The sequence below is a fragment of the Pteropus vampyrus genome, unplaced genomic scaffold (genome assembly GCF_000151845.1).
Source record: "Pteropus vampyrus isolate Shadow unplaced genomic scaffold, Pvam_2.0 Scaffold123, whole genome shotgun sequence".
Taxonomy (NCBI): Eukaryota; Metazoa; Chordata; class Mammalia; order Chiroptera; family Pteropodidae; genus Pteropus; species Pteropus vampyrus.
The window spans coordinates 823,869-846,324 of record NW_011888904.1 but is presented as its reverse complement, the minus strand read 5'-3'; the positions used below and the strand labels follow the sequence as shown (position 1 = coordinate 846,324).

General features: G+C 45.3%; 1 protein-coding gene across 1 annotated transcript in view; it reads left to right on the top strand.

Moving 5' to 3' along the window:
- The window catches only part of PAX5 (paired box 5), a 170,602-nt gene that overhangs the window by 44,330 nt on the left and 103,816 nt on the right, over window positions 1-22,456 (top strand). The window contains exon 6 of the mRNA XM_011366206.2: window positions 10,291-10,466. Coding sequence (XP_011364508.1) covers window positions 10,291-10,466 — 176 coding nt within the window. The remainder of the gene's footprint in view (window positions 1-10,290; window positions 10,467-22,456) is intronic.

Below are 22,456 nucleotides of genomic sequence, written 5' to 3'. Positions count from 1 at the left end.
CAAAATGGCCTGATATCTTCTCCAAATGAAAAGTATTTTTGGATCTCTGATGATTTATCTTTTTTTCCTCCCTCTCACTTTGATCTATGACAAAACCCATACCCATCTTGGAGAAAGATAGTGATTTCTCCTGAAAACATTTGTGCAATGATCAGATAGATACACTTCAAAATACAAACCTTTTTTAAAAGTTATATTGTCCTTGGGAAAAAATAAAGTGTAATTTAAAAACTCAAATGGGGGTAATGCAAAGATATCAGAGTAAATACGATTTTTAAACCCTTTTATTTATTTATTTCTGCCCAGTGGGGGATGGGGGACAGACTGCTGCGTGCCTGAAAGCCTAAAAAAGGGATGCACGCAGGAGAACTCCTTCCAGGTATAATTAAAACGAAGCCTTTAGCATTTTTGGATCTCATTTAAAAGCACGATTCACAGAAACAAATCACCCTTTGCTCCTAATAATATTTCATTTGCTTTGGAGTATTTTCACTATGGTGGTTAACATTCTTCCTAATTAGTGTGCACATCTCTCTGTAAGGTGGAATAATTAGGTGCGACTATATGAGGTAACGGACTTGGACAGTGTGGATTAGAGAGAACAGACTTATCCTGTGGCAATGCACAAGGTATTACTTCCTGCCTATTCTTTGAGGTCATCTTGATTCATTTAATCACAAAGAAATCCCATCTCTTCATACCAACACCATGAGAGCTTCGATAATGTACTTGCACTGTTTGGACATCAGAGTATATATTAGGCTCTGGATAGTGGATAAGAGGGCTGAGCAGCTAGACAGCCCTGCGTTGACCCCTCTCAATTCCTGCATTTTAATCCTATCGAATTATAGCCCTTCCCCATGTACCCGACTTCTTGATGCTTCCAGGCCTTGGCATATACTAGTCCCTCTGGTTGGAATGCAGTTTCTCTTTTCTGTCCCTTTGGCTAATTTTTAAGCATCCTTAAGATTTAGGCTTTATCTTTTTCAGGAAGTCTGTCCCGATTCCTCCTGCCCCAAGTCTGGATTAAGTGAAGTGGTTTAGTGTAGAGTTTGGAGCAGACGCTGGAGCCAGATTGTTTAGATTTGGATCCCAGCTCCTCTGTCTTTAATCTGTGAGACCCTGGGCAAGTAGTTTAACCTCCTTGTGCCTCAGTTTCTTCATCTGCAAAATAGGAGGGGGCAATAACAGACTTGACATCACTGGGTTGTTGGGAGAATTAAATAGATAAGGGGCTTAGAATAGGGCCAGCACAGAGGAAGCATAGATCATGGTTGAGCTACTACCATTTGGCTCCTGAGGCAGTCTCTGCTTCTCAGGCTCCCAGCATTTACCTTACTACATTGGAATTATTCATTTGTCTACATCCTCCGCTTGAGGGCAGGGGCTAGAACTTAAACCCCTCTCTTGCTCTGTTGCCAGCAGAGGACCATACACCGTTGGGAGTTTGGTGCATGTTGCTCAGGAGTGAACGGACCCAGGAGGCTCGGAACAGGAATCAGGGGACTCATGTATTCCTAGACCCACCTTGCCTCAGACCTGCCTTCTGGCCCTGGACAAATCCCTTTGCCATCCCTGAGTGTGCAATCATCAGTCTCTTGGGGCCTTTCTCTCCTTGACAGCCTATGACTTATTGGGTAACACACGGCACAATCGGATTCACTCTGGTCGAACGTGAACGTATTTGGCAATTTTACAATTTCGTGTTTTCCTTCTCCGAGAAGAAAGATTGAGTGAAACTAATGGCTGAGTAATGGTAGTGCCAATGGAATTTTCCTCCATGCCACTTTGATTTTTCTCAGTCTACGGCCCCAGTTTAGGATGGGATTAATAAAATCACCCGGAACAAAATCACATCAACTTTGGTTCTGGGTTGCCATGGGACATTTCCAACCCTGGTTGCCAGCGCAGGGCCTGGCTCAGAGTAGACGCTCTGGAAATGTGGCTGACTGACTCATGTTGTCCGTGCCTGGAATCTCGCCCCTTATCTCAGCACCTTGTCCCCTCACTTTATCTCAGATCTGACTCAGATGGTCCCTCCTCCAGAGCTACCCTCCCTGTTGTTAGTCATCCCTAGGTCACCCTAAGCATCCAAACACCGCTGTGCAGAGAATAGAAGCTCCATATATTATTTTGAGTAGAAAAATTAATGGCATTTTGTTGTTGTCGTTGTTGGACTCCGAGCAATATATGACTTGCTGTGTTTTCCTTTTGGTGGGTTTTGCCAGGAAGCTTAGAGCTCAATTGAGTTTTGGTAGTTTATCATCCTCTTGTTTAAAGTTTTATGAACTGCCCGAAATTTTTCTTAGAAGTAGGTAGAACATAAACTCTTCGTTGTTTACTCCTCTGTGATCACTGGTACAATGGTGGTCACCTCCCAAGATTTTCTACCAAGTTCTCTGAAGATACCAGAGACCGTCCCACTGTGGAGCTCCCTTGAACCACTCAGGCCTGCAGCCTCTTGAGTCACTCATTCAGTCAACAAACATTGATTGGCATCTCCTATGTTCGAGGTGAGTCAGACATGGGCTCTTCCCTCAGAGAGCTCATACTCTTAGCAGGGAAGGAAAGAAACAGCAATCCTAGAAACAGCTCATGTTTATTGAGCACTTACTATGTGCCAGGTACTATGCTAAGCATTTTACATGTATTCTCATTCAATGCTTTCATCAACCACAGGTATCATTATTGTGCTATTTTATACATGAAAAAAAAATGAGGACTAGAAAGGTTAAGAAAGTTTTCAAATATCATAGGCTTGTAAGAGAAAGAGTGAGGATTTGAACCTGGGCCTGTCTGAGTTTGGAGTGCTCAGGCTTCCCTAGTGTGCTGTACCACATCCACACAGTGCTTAGCTTCACTCTTAAGACATGTTAAGGGATGTGCAAGTGCTTTGCCATGTATTAGTTGTGACCTCGAACAAACGACTTATTACCTCTGCCAGTTTCCTCAGCTTATAAAATGGGGATTCCAGGAGGACCGACCTCACAGGATGAGTTGTGAAGAGAAAAATCCAGGCCATAGAGGTGGCCTGTGCTGCATGCTGAGGAAGCCCAGGAGACAAGGCGATTAATTCAGCCTTTGAACTTGGAGGCAGGCTTCAGAGAGGAGGTGGCATTTATGCTGAGCCTTATGGGCAGGGGTGAAGGGTGAGTCAGCAGAGGGAATACAATGAATGATAGCATCCGGGAGTGACATGAAAGGACACTTGAGGAATGAGGAGTATGGTGTTGTGGGGTGACTGGAGAGGTGAGCCTGACTAGAGGGGTAGATCGCAGAGGCCTTCGGTTTTGTCCTGGGGAAACCCTTGAAGGGTTTTCCTGGTGAAAATGATGATGACAGCAGCTAACATTGTTTGGTCATTATCTTTGTGCCAGGTACCCTGCTAGGCACCTCACTCGGATTATCTCATTCCTTACAAAAGCCCTAGGGATTGTCCTGCATACCATTGTTCCCAGTTTAGAGACAAGGAAACACAGGACTTTGGTTTTAGTAGTTGACCTGAAGGGGATAGGGAAGTGGAGAAGGCACTGGATCTTCAGACAAAAGACCTGGGTACAAAACCCAGCCAAGGCTCGATTACTCAACCTCTCTGAGCCTCAGTTTCTTCATCTGTAAAATGGGATAAGAATACACATCTCACACAAATGTTATAAGGATCAATGCAATTTAAGGATGTAAAAATAACTTGGTTCAGTGTCTGGCACTGAGCAGTACTCATCCAGGGTAAGGTCACGGGTGCTGGGAGAAGCTTGTGTCTCCATCACTTCTGTCAGTACCCCTTCTTTCTTTGCTAGGGATAATGTTCTATTAATTGTATGCAGGGCATTTTGATAATGTAGCCCCAGAGCAGATACCCTGTCTCACTCCTTTTATAGCCTATAGTCATACCTAGTCCCTCCTGTGGAGAAATTCTGGAGCTGCTACTGCCCTCGCAAACTTCTGTTGCATCTGAAACAATTTCTTCAAGGTGCAAATTAGCCTGGTCTGAATTTGGTTGGTCTCTGCTTTGTAGACTTTTGGGATGGAACCCCTTTTAAGCTACTGCTGCCATTTGAGGACTCCAAGCTCCTTTGCTCACCAGTTGTCCCAGGTTGTACCAGTTCAATCTTCCCAACCACCTTGGCTCTAGACTGCAGTGGCAGATGGTCTGCCAAGACCTCGCTCTGCCTCCTGTCTTCATCGGGGAAGGCAGGTCTGGGGGCATAGTGGTGTCAGAGTCCTAGGAGAAGAAGCAGCAAACAGGCTGAATGTCAGCTACCATGGTACCCTTGCAGGCCAGATCTGGAGAGGACCTCAGACCTTGGGGTAAGGGTTGGGGGATGCAGAAGTGCATGAAAGCATTAATGGTGGGATCTGGGAATTATTTTCACAATTATTTTCACAATTTCAAAAAGATGAAGGGTAAATGTATCCCAGTGAAGAAAAAAAAGATATTTTCTTGTCTCTGACTTCCTCTCAGAAGTCCCCCAACAGCCTCCCTCTCTTCATATGTTCATCTCTAAACCAAGTATTGGCAAAAATAGGCTCGGGCAATCATTTAGGAGTAAGACGAATATTGGGAGGGGGTCCTCTACAAAGACTGCACAAAGAACCAAGTGGGAAAATAAGTTAATGCTCACTTAATACTATTTAGTAGACAAAATCTTGGCAGGTTTTGGAGGAGAAAACAGAAATGACTGCCTCAGGTTCCTCAGTTTATTGATGGGCCCCTGAGGCCCAGAGAAGGAGAGGAACTTGCCTGGGCTCACACAGCAAGTAAGGGCAGAGCTGGGGCTAGAACCCAGGTCTGCTGGCTCCCAACCTTTTTCCCATTGGGCCCTGCCACTGCCCTGCCATGCTGAGGAACAGCTGTGGGGATAAAGGAGGCTCTGTGGCCCTGGCTTTGCCTGGGCTCTGTAGAGAAATGGGACTTTAAGAGAGGCTGAAGGTCTACCCAGTGGCCCCAGCCTCCTTCCCCAGGGCTCCTGGGCCTCTGGCAAGGGGTTCCATCCCAAAGACCATGATGCCAGAAGGGATTATGGAGATTCCTGTTTGATTTTATTTTATTTTTCCTCCCAGTGAGCATCTGCAGACATAAAGTACATGATGATTTTTAGAGAAACAAACCAGATGATTTTTAGAGAAACAAACCAGAAACAAACCCTCCAAGAAAAATGCAAACCCCCCGAATCTGTTGTGTTCTGAAGAAAATGCAATGGGTTTATGATCTTTTAAGACACACAAGAGACAGCTTTCTCTTGACAGATGGGAATCTGAGGCTATTTTGCTTCCTCCCACTTTGCGTGACCAGACCCGATTGTGTAAAGCTTTTAGCTTCAAAGCCAGGTTGTGAATAACATTGGTTTAACCTGAAATTTAAAGCCAGCATTTCTTTGCTCCCTGAGACGGGGCTTCCTGCCCCTTGCTCCCCTGAAGCTAGCTTCCAGAATGTTAATTCCAACAGCCATGGTTGACTAAGCTCAGCACTGGGTCTATTACATATTATTTGATTTGGAGTAGAAAAAAAAGATTTAAAGATACCATGCCCCCTGTATACCTTTGTACTTTTGCCCATGTCTGTCCATATATTTAAGCATACCATTCACATTGCAAGTTCACATTTTTCTCCCTGGAATAAAATGGGTCCAAACATTTCTGTAGCTTGTTTTCAAGACTACATTCCCCAGTGAAGTCAGACAGCATCTTTGTTGCACAGACGAGAAACACTACGGAAACTTCCATTGGAGGCCTGGAGGTTCAGACCTGCCTTCGTGCTGGAGATGATTTTCTGATATTCATTTTTGTAGCTGTCCCTGAGCATGTAATCTGTTTGTGCACCCACTGTGTGTGGCATCCAGAGGCAGTTCGGTTGTGTCCCTGGCCTGAGAACCATGTGCCTTTTTTCGGAGTATTTATCTTGATTGACACGTGCACATTTACTGGTCTGGTTACTTTTCAATTAATGTTTTTCTCTTCTGCTGGACATAACTCCATGGGGACCAGGGCTGGGCTAGTTTTTGCCCATGACTGTATGCCCAGCGTTAGCATAGCGCCTGTTCACTACGATTGCTTGAGGGACAAGAGAATGAATGAATGAGATCAGATGGAGGGATTCTGACATTTGCAGATTAGACCTGTGGTGTGAAGGTGATTGTCACAGGTATTACTAATGTGTTCATTTATTCCAGAAATATTTTCTGTGGAGGTGACAAAGATGAATTAATTGTGGTCTCTCCTCCCTCAAGGTAGCTAAGAGTACAGTGTGAGAGTGAAGGGTCCAGGGAGAAAATGGTTAAAGGGAGAAGTAACTGGGACAAGAAGGAAGGCATCCTGGAAGAGGTGACATGTGTCCTTGCAGGCTTTGTCTGTCCTGGCAATAGCGTGTATGTCAATGAGGAGTGGTTTATATTTCATATGGACTCAGTGGATCACCTGTGGCTGACAGGCTGACTCCACACATCACCTTCAAATGCCTACAAATGCAAATTTTATGTTGCCTTGCCAGCCCCTAGCCTTTCCAAAAGATGAGACCTGGGAGCAGGGCTTAGAAAGCAGGGCTTGATCTAAAGAAACTAGCAATTCAGGCCCCAGGACTGAGCAATGCAAGGGCAATGGTTTCCCCCAGCCCCCTCCTGTGACTCCCTACTCCTCCCCCAGCAAAGCTCAGATCCTTTCCGGGGCCTCCCTAGGCCTCCGTGGCTGCCTGGCCTGACCCCAGCCTGCCTCTCCAGAGCCCCGTGGAGTCTCCTCCTCTCACTCCCTCTGTTCCTTTCATCTCTTCTCATCTCCAAGCCTTCGTACAGGCGTTCTTCCCCGCCTGGCATGCCCCCTCCACCTCCCACTCCCTTTTCCCTGTAGTTCCCTTGTTCTTCATTCTCAGTTTAAATATGACCACTCCTTGGAAGACTTCTTGGATTCTTCCCCTTTATACAAGTCATATATATATATATTTCTATGTACCTTTTCTACTTAGCAGTAATCAGTTTGTAGTCATGTGTCTGTTTTCACAAGTACTTGACTGAAGTGAGCTGCCTTTTCTAGATTGGAAAGAGAAGGCTGTCTTGGTCATTACTGTATCTTCTGTTTTTGTTTTTAGTATTGCCTGGTACAGAGTCAACACCTACTATTTGTTGAATGAGCGAATAAATGATTATATGTTTAGGAGTATCTGAAGCCTTCTTAAGGACATGACAGACCTTAGGTGTCTGTGCAAAGTGACAAAGTAGACTTCAGCCACCTTCTCAGTAAAGAAAATGAGTGGAAGTGCTGGCTGGAGCGAGAGCAGCAAGAGCCATCACGGTCAGGGTGAATGCCTGGAGAGGTGACTCTTTCCAGCCTGGAGAGGTGACTCTTTCCAGCCTGGAGAGGTGACTCTTTCCAGCCTACAGTTTTCCACGTGGAGTATCTGAGTGACCAAGACAGCTTGGACACTCTCCCAGGCTCAGCTCATGGGTGCCATGGCTGACTTTCAGAAAGCCAGAGCAGGATGCAGCAAGTCTTCTTCCTAGAAGACTCAGTGCAGATCCCAGCGAAGCTGCATCTGCTTGGAGTATGCGTGGTGTCCATGGGGGGACCCCCAGTGCATGGACTTGAGCTGGCCAAGTGCTCTGAGCCTTTACTCTGTGCTGGGCCCTACTCAGTGACCAGACGGTGACCTTGTCCCTGGGAGTCCTTAGCCAAGCCAACCTCTCTGAGCTTCCTCTCTGAGTTGTGCAAAGAGCCCAGCCTGTGAATACGGTGGGAGAGGACGAGCCTGAGGACATCTGTAGGAGGATGGCCTTGCTGGCCGGGACAGGCTTCCTGAAGGGGCAGGATTGGGACCAGTCTGATGGGGGAGCCTGAGTGGGAAGGAAGAGGTGGGCACTGCCCAGTTAGGGGCAGGCAAGGCCTTGTTTGGTAAGAGTCGTCAGGAGCTGGCTGACAGAAAGGAGCCTTCATTAAGAGTATTGGGCCTGGGCGGCAGGCTGCACAGCCAGGATATCTGGCCAGAGCAATAGCTGAGGAGAAGCAAGCTGAGCCTCTTTCCCTCATGTGTGTGTACATATGCACACAAGTGCAGAGCACCTTTGATAATAGTCATTTGGTGGATGCCAATCAGTGCGAGATAATGCTGAGCAGGCACAGACTAGGCCATGGGCTCCCACATCCTGTTGTCTTGGTTTACAATAGGAACGGTTCCCAAGGGGATGGACCATGATCCATGATGGAAGAAGAGCCTCATGATGTTCATGAGGATGATGTCCTGTGGGCAGGGGCAGGGACGCAGCCTATGGTATCCTCTTGGGTCAGAATTGATCTGGGATTTCTTTTCTCAGGGGGCTCATGAGCCACTTCTGAAGTCCCTTCTCATAGAAGATGCTGGGGTGCTCTGAGCTGTCAGACTCCACAGAGCCTCTGAAAAGCCAACACTCACCTGAACACCCAAAGCTGGTGTCTTTGTTCAAACGTCAGGCCTCGCATTGCAGTTGTCTCCAGATAGGACAGTTGCATCTCAGTGACACAATATCTCACTTCTTCAAGCTCCTTGGTTAGGCCTTATTATGCCTTATGTGGGTGGAGTTTTGACAGGACAAATGAAGTCTAGGTCAGCAGTGTCAGCACACCGCGGGGAGGGGGAGGTTGGGCACGGCCCGTGTAAGAAGGGCACCTGTCAGCAAGAGATCTGATGTGTGCTGGTTCCCCCTGCACTCCCCAGTGGCAAAGGCAGAGGCTGTGCCTCTGGGCCTGGGTTCCAGCAGTATCTCCAGACAGCACCGCGTGAGCAACGTGGTCTTAGAGGGCCCTGGGAAATGGTGGCCCTGGAGACCCTTTCCTCACTGGAAACATTTGCCTTTCTTGCTTTCTCTCATTTTGAATGGTTTAAGTTCAAGGCTTACAAAAGATATTTCATCCCATTTACTTTTTTATTGATAATTCATAATACTTTCATTGACATGTAAGCATCATCACCAGAGACTGTTACAGTGTGAAGAGCTGTACAGAACACATAGAGAATTTAACTCTATACTTCCTTAGTAATTTACATTTTTCAATGGCAATACATTTAAAGTTCTGCAACAGAATAAAACAAGCATGCTATAAAAAGTCTCCCCTTCACTTTCATCCAGTTCATTCCTACCTCCTTGAATGAGTAAACACTCTAAATGTGTCTTATGTTTCCTTCCAGAGTTCCTAAGGAAATATATATATATGCATTTACATAAAATTTTATATAAAATGCATCTAATATGTATATGCATTATATATAATATATGTTATATATGTATGTACTATAAAATTATATTAGATAATCACATTATAGTAATGTAATATATTAGTATATAAGATGTATATTAGATATAAATATGTAGAATGCATTATATAAAATTCATTTAATATAAAATGCATATAAAGTCCTATTTTCTTCATTTTTACACAGAAAGTTATGATTATGCATGCTTGCTGTACCGTGCTTATTTATTTTTCATATAACAAATGTATTTTGAAGGTCTTCCATGTCAGTTCAGAGGGCGTCCTCTTTCCTCTTTGCAGACACACGGGATTGCATGGCATGGACATACCAGGACTTATTTAACAACCCCGTACAGTATACACTCTTGGGTTGTTTCCAGTCTTTTGTTGCCAGAACCTGTACACATATCACTTCCCATATGTGTAAGTCTAGGTATAAAATAAATTCCCAGAGGTGCAATTGCTGTATCAAAGGGAATGTCCATTCATGATCTTGATAGATTTTGTCAAATTGTCTAGCACAGGTGGGTGACCAATACGCTCCCGCCAGAACAGCATGAGAAAATCTGTTTCCTTACAGCCTTCCAAACAGTGTTTTATTGACTAGTCACATGATGTGGTGGCAAATGTCCCAGGTAAAGGCATGAACTCTGGGACAAAACTGCACCTCTAAGGGGATCATCAGTGCAGTGAGGTAGTGGCACCTGCTGATTAAGCCTCTGAATCAACCTGAGCTCCAGCCTGCAGGCAAATCGCTCAATCTCTAGACCTCAATTTTCTCATCTGCAAAACAAGAAAATAATATCATCTTCGTTGGGGTCATTGTGAGGGTTAGATGAGATGATGCATTTAAAGAGGGCTTCGCACAGTGCCTGGCACGTGGCTCTGGGAGGCTGGCTGTGCACTCAGCAGGAGGGTGACTTTGGCCCAGACCCCCTTGTCTGTTTCCTCTCTTGTCAGGGAGGGAGCGGGGTTCATGGGTCTCTCAGCTCCCTTCCCGGTCTCAGGGTCTGACATTTCTTTCTTCAGCAACTTGTGTGAGCTGCACTCACCCTTTCTCTCTCATGCTCATCAAAGGTATTCAGGAGTCTCCAGTGCCGAACGGTCACTCACTGCCGGGCAGAGATTTTCTCCGGAAGCAGGTGCGGGGAGACCTGTTCACGCAGCAGCAGCTGGAGGTACTGGACCGTGTGTTTGAGAGGCAGCACTACTCGGACATCTTCACCACGACAGAGCCCATCAAGCCCGAGCAGGTAATCCCCACGACTCACTGCCCGCCACACCTGCCACTCAAACAGAGGCCTGGGTTGCTTCCCTGAAGGCATCTGGCGGGGTGCGGGTGAGAGTGCCAGGTTCTCCTCAGAGGCGGGTTTCTCTCTGTTCTCAACCAAACTTGGCCAGTTGTAGCATCCCATGAGGTCAGGAGGACTTGTTTGGGACTCCGGTGACTTCTTGCCCTGGTGCTTCTGTCTCTTTGGCTGTCCAGGGGGGTCATGATTTGTCTGGCTGCTCTGCCATTGCTGAATGGTGGCCTTTTCCCAGGGCTCTTTGTACAGGGAAATGTAATGATCTTTTGGGCCACTTGAGGTGGTCTTGGGTCATTATCCCGTCAGTCAGGGCGAAGGTGGAAATATGTAAGCACCCTACGGCCACATGCCATGTTATCGTGTACCCCACTGTCAGCCATCTCGTCAGGTCGCCCTGTCTGCTTTTAGAGACTGAATCCAAGAATCTGGAAACGAAGAAGTGTCTCACTGGACACACATCTAGCTGGGTCATTTGCAAGAGAGGGAAAGCAGTGAGAAGATGACTGTTGCTGAGCAGCCCCCTGCTCTGCCCTGGGCCTGAGAAGCAGTCACTGCCTATGGCTGCAGATATGGGACAAGAAAGGCTCTGCCCGGCGAGAGGCTCTTGGGGACTGGATAAGGTCCAGATTCAATTCAGGAAACTCGTTCCTGATGCCCAGTCAGCACCAGACCCTGGGCTGGCTGGTTTCTTTGCTGGTATGCGTGGCTCAGACGTGGTTCCTGACTGCAGAGAGCTCCCATTTGGCGGACGAGTCAGAGAGACCTTGAGCAATGACTCTCTCAGCAGTTGGCTAGCTAGTACTGGTAGTAAAGACTGGCCTTGCTGAGCTTCTTCTACATACTAATTGGATGATGCGTCTGAAGTTTTTCCAAAGAGCCATTCAGAAATCAGGTAGACTGTATGCACAAGCTCCAGTGGGGAGGAAAGGTGCCAGAGAGGACATTGGATGGTGAGGAGTGGGCAGGGCCTCAGTTGACAGTTTAACTATCTCTCAGCATTTCTTGTGAGGGCTCTCACAGACTATCTACTCACTTTGTTTTCAGATGAGGAAACAAAACCCAGAGAGGCAAAGAGACTTACCTAAGGCCACACAGCAAGTTATGTATTCACTTAAGAAACATTGATGAGTGCCTACTATGTGCACGGTACAGAGCTAGTTACTAAGGGTACATGAGTGAACAAGAAAGGCTTGGACTTGACCTCAGGGAGCCTTACAGATGTGTGGAAGAATCATAGTAAATAAGAACAGCCCAAAGGTTTGTTGATTACAGGTGTGCTAGGTGCCGAGGAGGGGCTGTCTGAGTTTCTCTGAAAGCATAAAGCAGAGACTGAGCCGGCTTGAAGGGGAAATGCACTTATGCTGAGCCCTGAAGGGGCTGGGCTGAATCAGGAGAAGGGACCCGGGGGTGGGAGAATGCGGCTGGCAAAGGGAAGAGCAAGTGCGAAGGCCATAAGGTGAGAGGGAGCACGGCAGGAGTGAAGAATGGAAAGAGGGCCGGTGGCGTGCTGCAAGGAGTGGGCTGCCAGGAGGGGTGGGAGGTGATGTTGGGGAGATGGCCCTGGTTGTGCAGGCTGCGGTCAGGATTTTGGTCTTTTCTTCTACAAGTCAAGTGAAGTCTCCTCTGGGAATGACTTAGTCATCTGGGCTGGACAGAGTTGATCCCGCAGAGTCTAGATGCTGGGCTTTAGGGAAATGGGTCTATTTCCATCACAAACAGCCTTTCCCACTGCTCAGAGCCCTTCGGAGAGCTGGCTAGAGCCACATTTCATCTAACGCAGGAGGAGAAAGAAAAGGGGCTCAATCAGGAAAACCTTCTTGAATGAGGCCTACCTTTCTCTTCAGAATATGGGAAAAAAAATTATCTTCTAACCATCGGCAAGGTCAGATAATTTTAGCTCTAGCAGGACTACGGAGGCAAACTTTCAACTCTTTTATTTTTGAGAGGCCCAGAGATGGGACAGGGTTAGTGTGAAATCACCCAGCATGTGAGTGCTGAAGAGTGAGGGCCCAGGCACAAAGCCTCCAGCGTTTCTATTAAACCCTTATTTGCTCAGCGCAGACATCCAGTGTTAGTGACTATGCTTCCTCTGTGTTTCACAGGATCCTCACGGAGACTGAGAATCTCGGTCGTAGTTCATTTCACTTGGAATGCCCAGAAAGAAGGGGCAGAAACTACAGGGCTCCATAATTGGGAGGAGTCTATTCATGTATCCACTCACTTGCTCAGACACTCTCATATGCTCATTTATCCAACATATTTCTTGCATGCTGGCCGTGAGCCTGGCACAGTGCCAGGTACCCAGGGGAGGAAGGACGAATCAGGCATCAGCTCTGCCCACAGCCTCACAGGGGCAGTGTGATGTGGATTCAGACTTTGCAAGGCAAGGGAGAAGGTTCTGTGAGCCCTGATGAATGGAGACATTGAACTGAGCTAGGAGCATCAAGGGAGATGTAAGGGAGGGGGTAATGTTGGGGGACAGGTTGATAGGCCCATGTAGAGATGGGCCCTGACAGGGAGGAGACCTGAACTGCACACTCTGCGAGGGCTTCTTTTCTAGCAGTCCTGCTGTGTCCTTCAGAATGACGCGGACACGGCTGTGGGCCTGTCTCCTCTGACTGCGTGGGCTGAGGCGGGGCCTGCAGGCGAGCCTTGTGGTGCCATAATGACTGACTCAGAGCTTTCTGGTTAATCTGCTTCACCTCCCTGTAATGTGCCATAATTAGGAGAGATGGAAGGTGAGGCCGCGGGGCTGCCGGGCAAACGCACAGGCACTGGACTATGAATGACATACCCTCGCTCCCAATTCCCAATCACTCTGGACAAATGGTGGTCCGAGCAAGGGGCCGCAGGCTGGGAAGGCAGGTGTGTCAAGGATACAGGTTCCTCGAGCCTCTTCATGCTTGCTTTTGCTTTGCCCTGTGAGCCCCAAAGCGGCATTTCGGTGGCTCCAGGAAGGGGACCTGGAGCACTGGCCGCTGAGGCTGGCCCTTCTTCCATTGTGAACAAATCTGTGACTCCAAGAGCTTGTGGCCTATGTGGGGGGCTTACTTTCAGTTTCATTGAGCAGCCTGGAGGGGAAGAAAGAGCATTTGCTGGCCTTGGAATTGGGGGAGTTTGACTTGAGTCCTGGTTCTGCCCTGTTGGGCAAGTCACTTTTTCTCTGGAAGTCAGTTTCCATGTCTGTGGCAGTAATAATTGTGATTTCGATGACAACAGCAGCAGTGGCGGTGGCAACAGCAACAATAACAATAGTGATCTTCCTCGCCTATGCATGATACTGCACACTTTTCAAAGATCTTTCGCATTCATTCTCTCATTGGACTCTTAATGTAAATGCCTGCTAAGCAGGCTGGGCAAGATTTGTGAGCCCCATTTTACAGACTGGAGCATTTTTTCCCTAGATTGTTCACTACATTTTCAGGCCCAGGTGGCTTCTGGGACTAGTTAAGGCCACCGAGTGGGCATTTGACCTCAAGATCCTGTCTTCATCTTGTGCAAGATGGTTACATGGGCCTCCATGTCCCCAGACAATTCTAGGAGCCAGTTTTCTGATGGCCGGTTTTCAGAACTGGTCTTTTGCAGCCAGAATCCACCAATCAGCATCCTCAGAGACTTGCCCTAGGCTTGGGTCGTCAAATCCTCTTAAACCACCCACCCAACAGCCCCTGAGAAGAACGTTCTTTCTTCTTCAGGGCCAGGCTGAGGTTCTGCCAATCACTGCCACAAGCTCACTTTGTTGCGTTTCCTGCCAAGATCTGTCCTGGGTGGATGGGCCCAGGCTTCTCGCTTTTTACAGGGAAACTTAGTAAACCCTTGGCCCTGGGTAGAAGGGGTTAATGTATACACACTCCTGGGGCAATGAAACACTTCCTTTTCAAAACGGTTATCGAAAAAGCAATTCTGGTTTCCCTACATGTGGAGTGAGTAAAAATCACCTTGGAAGAGAAGAGGAAAAAAAAAGAAACAACTGCTGGTGGCGTGCGTGCCTGTTGCGAACAGTGGAATCTGTTTCAGTAAAACTCGAGCTGACATCGTCGTGGGCGTTGTGCTCCTGGCAGGAGCTGGTCCCTCCTCCGGCCTCGGTAGGAAGGCCGCCATCGAGCACAGCCTGCCGTATTTACTCTCGGCAGACTATTAACCAACACCAGGCTATTAATCTGGCTTTTGAGCCTTCACTAAAGCCCATAAAAGCTCACAGTTGTCAAATGGAGTTCATTTTAATTTCCTTTCAATCACAGTAAATTATTCAGGTGATAAATCAGCTGGAGCAGCCTCCTGGCTGTAATAGAAACCCTAATTCCTGGCTAATTATCCAGCCCATTGCTGCCAACAGATCAATACGGGCACAAAATGGAACGGGCCCAGGGCCCTCCCTCCCATTGGGCCAGAGACAGAAAGACAGCTGGGGAAGGGGGACGTGCTGCTGACCTCCTGGGAAGTTCAAAGGTCACAGGGGTTAAATTGGGAGAAGGCCTGTCCCTTGTCTAACAGAGAAAGCCACCAGAAATGCCTCCTGCTCTTGTAAGCTGCTTTGCCCTCTGAACGGTGGCATTTCTTCGGGCTGATAGGCCTGGGGCCGAGCATTGCCTCCTCCTGTGGGTGTCCTACTCCTCGAAAGGGGCTGGTTTGTGTTTCTAAGTGTGACTGAGCTTAGTCATCAGGGATGGCCTTGAACAACTACGTGAGTCAGAAAAAGGGCTGGAGACTGGGGAAAAGAGGTGGCAGACACACTTTCTTCAGGAATCTCATGTTCCTCTGTGGTGGGTCTGTGCCCACCAAGAGAGGACGGGGTGAGGAGACAGGTGTACAGGCTGAGAAAGGGGGATGGCTTCCTGGAGGAGGTGTCATGAGTGCTGCACCGTGAGAGGTGGGCAGAATCCAAATCTGTAAACATGGTAGAGTTGCCTGGAGAGGACATTCTAGGCAGAAGGAACAGCATGGGCAAAAGTATGACGGAATGCCAGTATGGCAAGGAGCTGCAAGCTGGTCTAGGTGGTTGGAATGCAGGGTGAGTGAAATGAAGCCAGGGATATGGGGCCGGAAAAGCAGGAGAGGACCTAATCCCCAGAGGGCTGGAATGTGGACGTGAGGAGGTTTGGCTTTGCTTCCGAGTCACTGTGTCCTGAGGAGCCCTGAGTCTGTGGCCTGGACTACTCTGCTCGTGCAGAAGCAACCTTCACCGGGGTCTCCTGCCTCCTGCCCTGTCCCTGCTGCTCCCGTTAGATCTCTTTTCCTGAAACCCATCGCCATGAGAGCCCATCAGGGTTTCCCACCACTCGAAACCCCGACCACAGCCTTTCATCCCCACTACAGCCTTCCATCTCCATCATGACCTTTTACTGTCCCATGTTCTTCTGCCTGCCCACGAGATGTTCTGACTGTGTCTGGGCCTGACCCCTTGCTACTAACATGGGCTGGGCTCTTCCTCTGTTTGAGGAGGCCATGGACCATGGGCTGGTGTGTGTGTGTGTGCATGTGTGTGTGTGTGTGTTCGTGCATACACATGCATGTGCATGTGTGTGTGTGTGCACGTGTGTGTGTGCATGAGCAGGGAACACCAGGGATGGCTCTGAGCAGGCAGGGTGGCAGGTCCTGCAGTTATTGTTCCTTTCTTAATGTTGTTCTCACTCCAAGCTCCTGCTCACAGTTTCCCTGCATGGAACATTCTTTCAGCCCGTTTCTAAATCTATCTTGTCCACACCCAGCAGGAGTCCTGCCGGCCCTGGGAGGTCTTCACTGACCCACATCAGCCTGCACTGACTTGCCTCCTGCATCAGGTTCTAATCATTACTGTAGTCATTGCTGTAGTGACTGTGTATTCATTGCTTACCAGGTGCCTGGCTGTGTTCTGAGGAGAATCCTTCTTGCTTCTTTTTCTCCTCATCAGAGCAAGAAGAAGCCTTTGTAAGATTTTAAACCAAGGGCTCTCAGGATCCAGTCCAATACAGATTAGATTATTCTGGCTGCTGTCAGGAGAGTTGGAGGGTTGGGAACCAGAAGACTACTGCCAAGGTGCAGACAATGTTGCTGTACCCTAGATATCGCTATATCCCTGCAGACGGTTGCCTACCCAGTCTTGGCCCCATGATACACTGCTTCTCTCCTCTCCCCTCCCCTCCCCTGCCCCCGCCCACCTACCCCCCTATCTCCCCTACCCCCAAATCTCTATCCAGGCTCCTATGATTATTCGAGTTGGGCTCAGATTTGATTCTGAGCTTCCTGATGATCAAAGCAAAATGGGAAACACAAGTCAGTTGTGTGTTTCTCACTGTCCACCAGGGGAAAATATGCCAGTTCCCCAAAGGAAGCCGGGTTTTTTTCTGACAGAGTGGAAAGGAAATTGTCACGTGGGCTTCCAGTGAGGGAGCCTTTGGAGACAGTGGGCACAGTCCCCAACACACCTGTAGAGGTGCTGCAGCAGGTACTACAGGGCTCTGTCCTATGGGTTAATGTAATGACTACACACCTGTCGGTGTATTTCTTTAGGGGCAGCTCTGCTGTGACCACACAGCTCAAGAATGCAGCCTTTCTAATAGCCCAAACTAAACTTAAAAAAAACCCAGACACTCTGGGGCGGCCATTCCTAGATTTTTCAATTTTATTGTCCAGGAAGATGTGTTACTATTTTGGGATTTTCTGATCTCCTGCCACCAAGGGTACCCCTGGGAAAATGTCCCTGCCATTTGGAGAAGGTTTAATCTATAGGAATATACCTCCCATCAATTCACCTCCATCAATTCAACTTTTGATGAGAAGAATTTAGTGGTTTGCATTTGACTTCTCTGATGAGGGCTTGGTGTGCAAGAACTTGGAGAATGTTGAAGGAAGGAAGAATCATACATTTTAGAGATGAAAGAAGCAAATGGCTCACCCACGCAGTTGCCGATGGAGAAGACTGAACCAAGAGAAGGCATGGGTGGATCTTCCCATGGGAAGCAGGCAGTCTGACCTAGTTGCTACCTGGAAGACTTCTGATGTCAAGGCACAATGATGCTGCCCAGTGGTGAACTTGGTCCAGTGAATGTCCTGGGCTCTGACCAGTCAGATCAGCGACTTCTCTCATGGAAGGTGCTATAAGAGAGTGAAGAGAGTGGTAGTGGCAGGGAGAAGGGCAAAAGTCCTTTTCCCATTTCTTCCCAGCATGAGGAGATGGGGTAGAAACCTCTTCCTGAACTGAGATGCTTATGCAAGATGACTTGAATGTCATCTTGCTTTTAGAATGAGGTAATGACAAGGATTATGCTGGAATTCTTGCTCCCTAGCGGTACAGGGTACCTCTAGACCATTCATACTCTCCTTTTTCCTTCTACTGTCATCATCTCAGTGACCCAGGGTTGAAAATTACATGGACTCTGTGGAGCCTCAGCCTTCTTCATTAGGGATGCCCATTTCTTCCTAAAGAGCTTTTAAAATATTTTCTAAACAAGAGAGTACTCTGAGTATTTTTGTCTTTCTGTGGATCAAGCAGAAGGGTGTCTACCCAAGAAAAATCACTGTGCTGCATTTGCAAGACTAAGGAATATTTGAGGGAACACTGAACAAGTTGCCATACTATAAAAGCATGGGACAGACCCCTGGGCTTTCGTGATGGCTCTTGGGATAGTCATTTTTCTCTGGGTCATGGTTTCTGCATTTGAGGTGGGGGATTAGACTGGGACATCCTTGAGATCTATGCCAGCTCTAACATTCTGTGAGAGATAAAACAAATTGGAAATCTATCTCTTATTTTTATTTTGACTTGTTTACAGTTTTTCCCGTTGTCTATTCCACCTTTTAGATGACAGGAAAATTCTGTGTATGTGGGATTTAAAGATTACAAGCAAATTGTCAAAGAGCTGCCTGTGCCTTGCTGTGATGTTCTTTCATTCATTTATTCATTCATTCATCCAAGAAATTTTTTACAGATATGCCATGTCAGTGACATTGACCACCTGTGCTGTGTGGCATAAAGTAACAGCAATAGATGCAGCCAAAGGTACTATGCGAAATTTGATTTTTGGGTAGAGATATTCCCCCTAAACGAGGCTAACCAATATTGGCAATAAAAAGAGACAAAAAGACAAAAGAATAGGTAATTCCAGTCCTGCAGCTTGTTTGTTTTGAAAGTACTCTAGAAATTTGGCTTAAGGAATCTGGCTATTCACAAAGCTCTTAAAAAACCCCAAACTCTTATTATTTTTAAATTAAAAAAAAAAAAAAAGAACATAAATTTCTTGTTTTGCTAACAAAGTCTGAGCTATTGCAGATGCCCCTCCCATCTCCAACAGTAAAAATACTGGATCAAATATAACAATAAATTATTTTATATATATATCTGAGTTTTAAATAAGGAGAGGGAAATCCTCAGGAGCTAGAATTAAGAAGGAGCTCAGAGCCAGAACTTTAAATGCATGAGCTAGTGGCCCAGGCTACTGGTCCTGGATGTAGCTCCTAGTGAATGGGGTCTGGGTTTTGATGCTGAGACAGAAGATATGGCCTTAGACATGATATGGAAGTTGGAACTGAAACTCCTATGAAAAACTTGAAACCTTGAAGGACTAGACTTTCTATAAGTGCTAGGAAAATTTTATCTACAGACCGAGGGAAGCTGTGAGGAAACTGATTTTGCATGGGACTCAAGAGTGGAACAAACTTTTCCCATGGGAAGCTGAAATCCCAAGCCTGTGCCACATACAGGTGTGATATCTCACTTTATATGATTCATGAGAAACCCAAGAAGAGAAATTAATATAAAAACTGGGCTCATCTCAGTGAAATTCTTGAGATGCCTAGCAGAATCACGTGTAAAGCTCTCATCTGGATCCTTTCACAATCCAGTATGAGAAATAAAAATTAGTTGTTTAAGCCAAAAAAAATTTTAGTCATCAAAATTAAAAATTTAATTGATGGGTTCACTACCAGGTAAGACACAGTTGAATAAAAAATTAGTGATTTGGGAGATAGAGCTGAAGAAATTGCCAGGAATGCAGCACGGAAATCTAGAGTTGGAAAATATGGAAGAGAGGCTAAGAGATAAAACAAAATTTTATGAGAATTTCCAACATGCATCTAATAGTTTCCCTGGAAAAAGAAATAGAAAAAAATAGAAGTGAAATGATATTTGAAGAAATAATGACTAAGAAATCTGTAGAACACAGTTGTTGCAAGATACGTGTCACTACATTGAACAGGCACACTAAATCCTAAGCAGGCCAAATAAAAATAAACGCACATCTAGGTAAAACTGTAGTGAAATTGAACATCAGAGACAAAGAGAAAATTATAAAAGCAACCAGAGAGCAAGTACAACCTTTAGATTGACAGAAAAGACACTTTTTAAAGCATCCACGGAAGTCAGAAGACAATAGAAAATATCTTAAAGTGTTAAGAGATAACAGTTAACCTATACTCAGGTAAACGATCATTTAATAGTGAAGGCAAATAAAGCCATTTTCAGACAAAGGTGAAGTTTACCATTTACAGACTCTTACTGAACTGCTAAATAATGTCCTAGTGTACTAAAATAAGAAGGATATGAGAATTTCCAGTTTCACCTCTGACATAAAGAGCTTGGAAGTTGTGTCGCTTTCATATTTATAATAAGAAATAAAGCTGAGCACACTGAAAATAAGCAACTTATCTTGACCCATGAAGTTGTGAGGGAAGCGAGATTGCAGGGCAAACATCTATTGCAAGATTCAGAGAGATAGAAGAATACAGAGAGTTACAACTGAGAGCTGCCAGGTTAACATAAAACCTCATACTAAAGGCCTATTTACCTTAGTTCCTATTACCTAATACATCAAACAAAAAGTTAGGCAAGAAAAACACATTCTGAAGAGACAAAGTAAGCGTCAGAACTAGACTCAGATACGACACATATTTTAGAATTATTAGACAGGGAATTCAAAATAACTACGATTTATATATTAAGAACTCTAACGGACGGGGGGCTCCACAGTGTAGTGGTTAGCATATCTGCTTTACACGCAGAAGGTCCTGGGTTTGCGCCCCATGTGGAGCCATGGACCATACCCCGGGGGTGCCAGGCCCCAGTGGGAGGAGACGCCCCACCTTCAGAGACCCAGTTCTTAAGGGGAAAACGGCAACATCCATAGGTCAGGGGTGGAAGTGGGCGGAGAATTAAAGAGGGGGGAAAAAAAAGAACTCTAATAGAAAAAGTAGACAGCATGAGAGAACAAATAGGTAATGTAAACAGAGAGATGAAAAGTCTAAGAAAGAATCAAAAGGAATTGCCAGGAATAAAAACACAGTAATAGAAACAAAGAATGCTTTTGATGAGTTCATCAGTAGATTGGACATAGCCAAGTAAAGAATCAAGTGAGCTGTCAATAGAAACTGCCCAAACTAAAATGCAAAGAGAAAAAAAAGAATGAAAAAACAAAAACGACTACAACAGAATATTTAAGAATTGTGGAGTAATTTTGAAAGGAGTGACATAATTGGAATACCAGAAGAACAGAGAATGAAAAAAAATATTCAAAGTAGCTGAGAACTTTCCAAAATTAATGACAGATACCAAGCCACAAATTCAGGAAACTCAGATACTGTCACAGATGCAGGAACTCAGAGAATATTAAGCTATTTTGATATCGACACCTACATATATCATATTCAAATATCAGAAAACCAAAGACAGAGAAAATCTTGAAAAAATCCAGAGGAGAAAAAAAGCACCTTACTTACAGAGGGACAAGGATAAGAATTACAGTGGATTTCATGTCAGAAGCCATGCAAAATAAGAAGATAGTTATGTGAAATACCTAAAGTATTCAACGAAAAAACCTACCAACCAAGAATTCTATATCTTGGGATATGATTCTCCAAAAGTGAAGGAGAAATACGGGCTTTCTCAGCCAGCAAAAATGAATTGAATTCATGACCAGCAGACCTATCTTGCAAGAAATGTTAAAAAATATATTATTTAGGGAAAAGAAAAATAATATAGGTTGGAAACTCATCTACACAAAGGAGGGGAGTCAGAGAAGAAATAAATCAAGGTCAAATAAATTCTTTTATTTTTCATATTCTTAATGGATCCAAAGGGTAATGTTTAAAGTAATATTGGTAACAATGGAAGGGGTGATTATATCATATGGATAAGTGAAATGAGTGACAGGAGTGTTACAAGGGGCAGGAAGGAGGAATTGGGAATACTCTGTTAGAAGGTAACTGTACTATGGTTGAAGAGGTGTAGTGTTATTTGGAGATGAACTTAGATTAGTTATAAATGTATATTGAAAACTCTAGGGCAACCACTAAAACCTTTTTTTTTTTTTGACTCAAAAAATTTTAATTGTGGTAAAATGTAAAAATTATCTGCATAACTATATTTAAGTGTACAGTTCAGTAGTACTAAGTAGATAAAATAGAATCATATGACATCTTTAATTAAATACAGAGAAGGAAGAAAAAGAGTAGGAGGAAGAAATGAAGAATCAGTTCAATGAATAGAAAATAGTTACAAACAATAGATATTATTCCAACTGTATCAATAATTGCTTTAGATGTGAATGGTCTAAGTATCTCCATTAAAAGACAAAGATTGTTAGAGCATATATAAAAAAAAACATGCAAGACTCAACTATATGTTGCCTACAAAAAGGATATGAAATGCAGAAGGAAAGAACGGATTTAAGAAGCCATGATAAGCAAATACATTGATAAACAAAGGATAATCTAAATAACTATTGACTGTAAAAATAATGACTAGTTTAAGGGTTTATAAACAAAGAAAAAAAGAACATGTAAGATTAGGACTGGGCTGATATGAGTTAAAAATCTAAGATCCTTGTATTACTCAGGAGGATAGATATATTGATAAATTTAGATTTGGTTATGTCAAGCATGCAGGTGAGCAAATTAAGGAAAATCATTAAAAGCGTAGTGATGTAATATATAACTTCCATACCAGAAGAAGCAAAAAAAAAAAA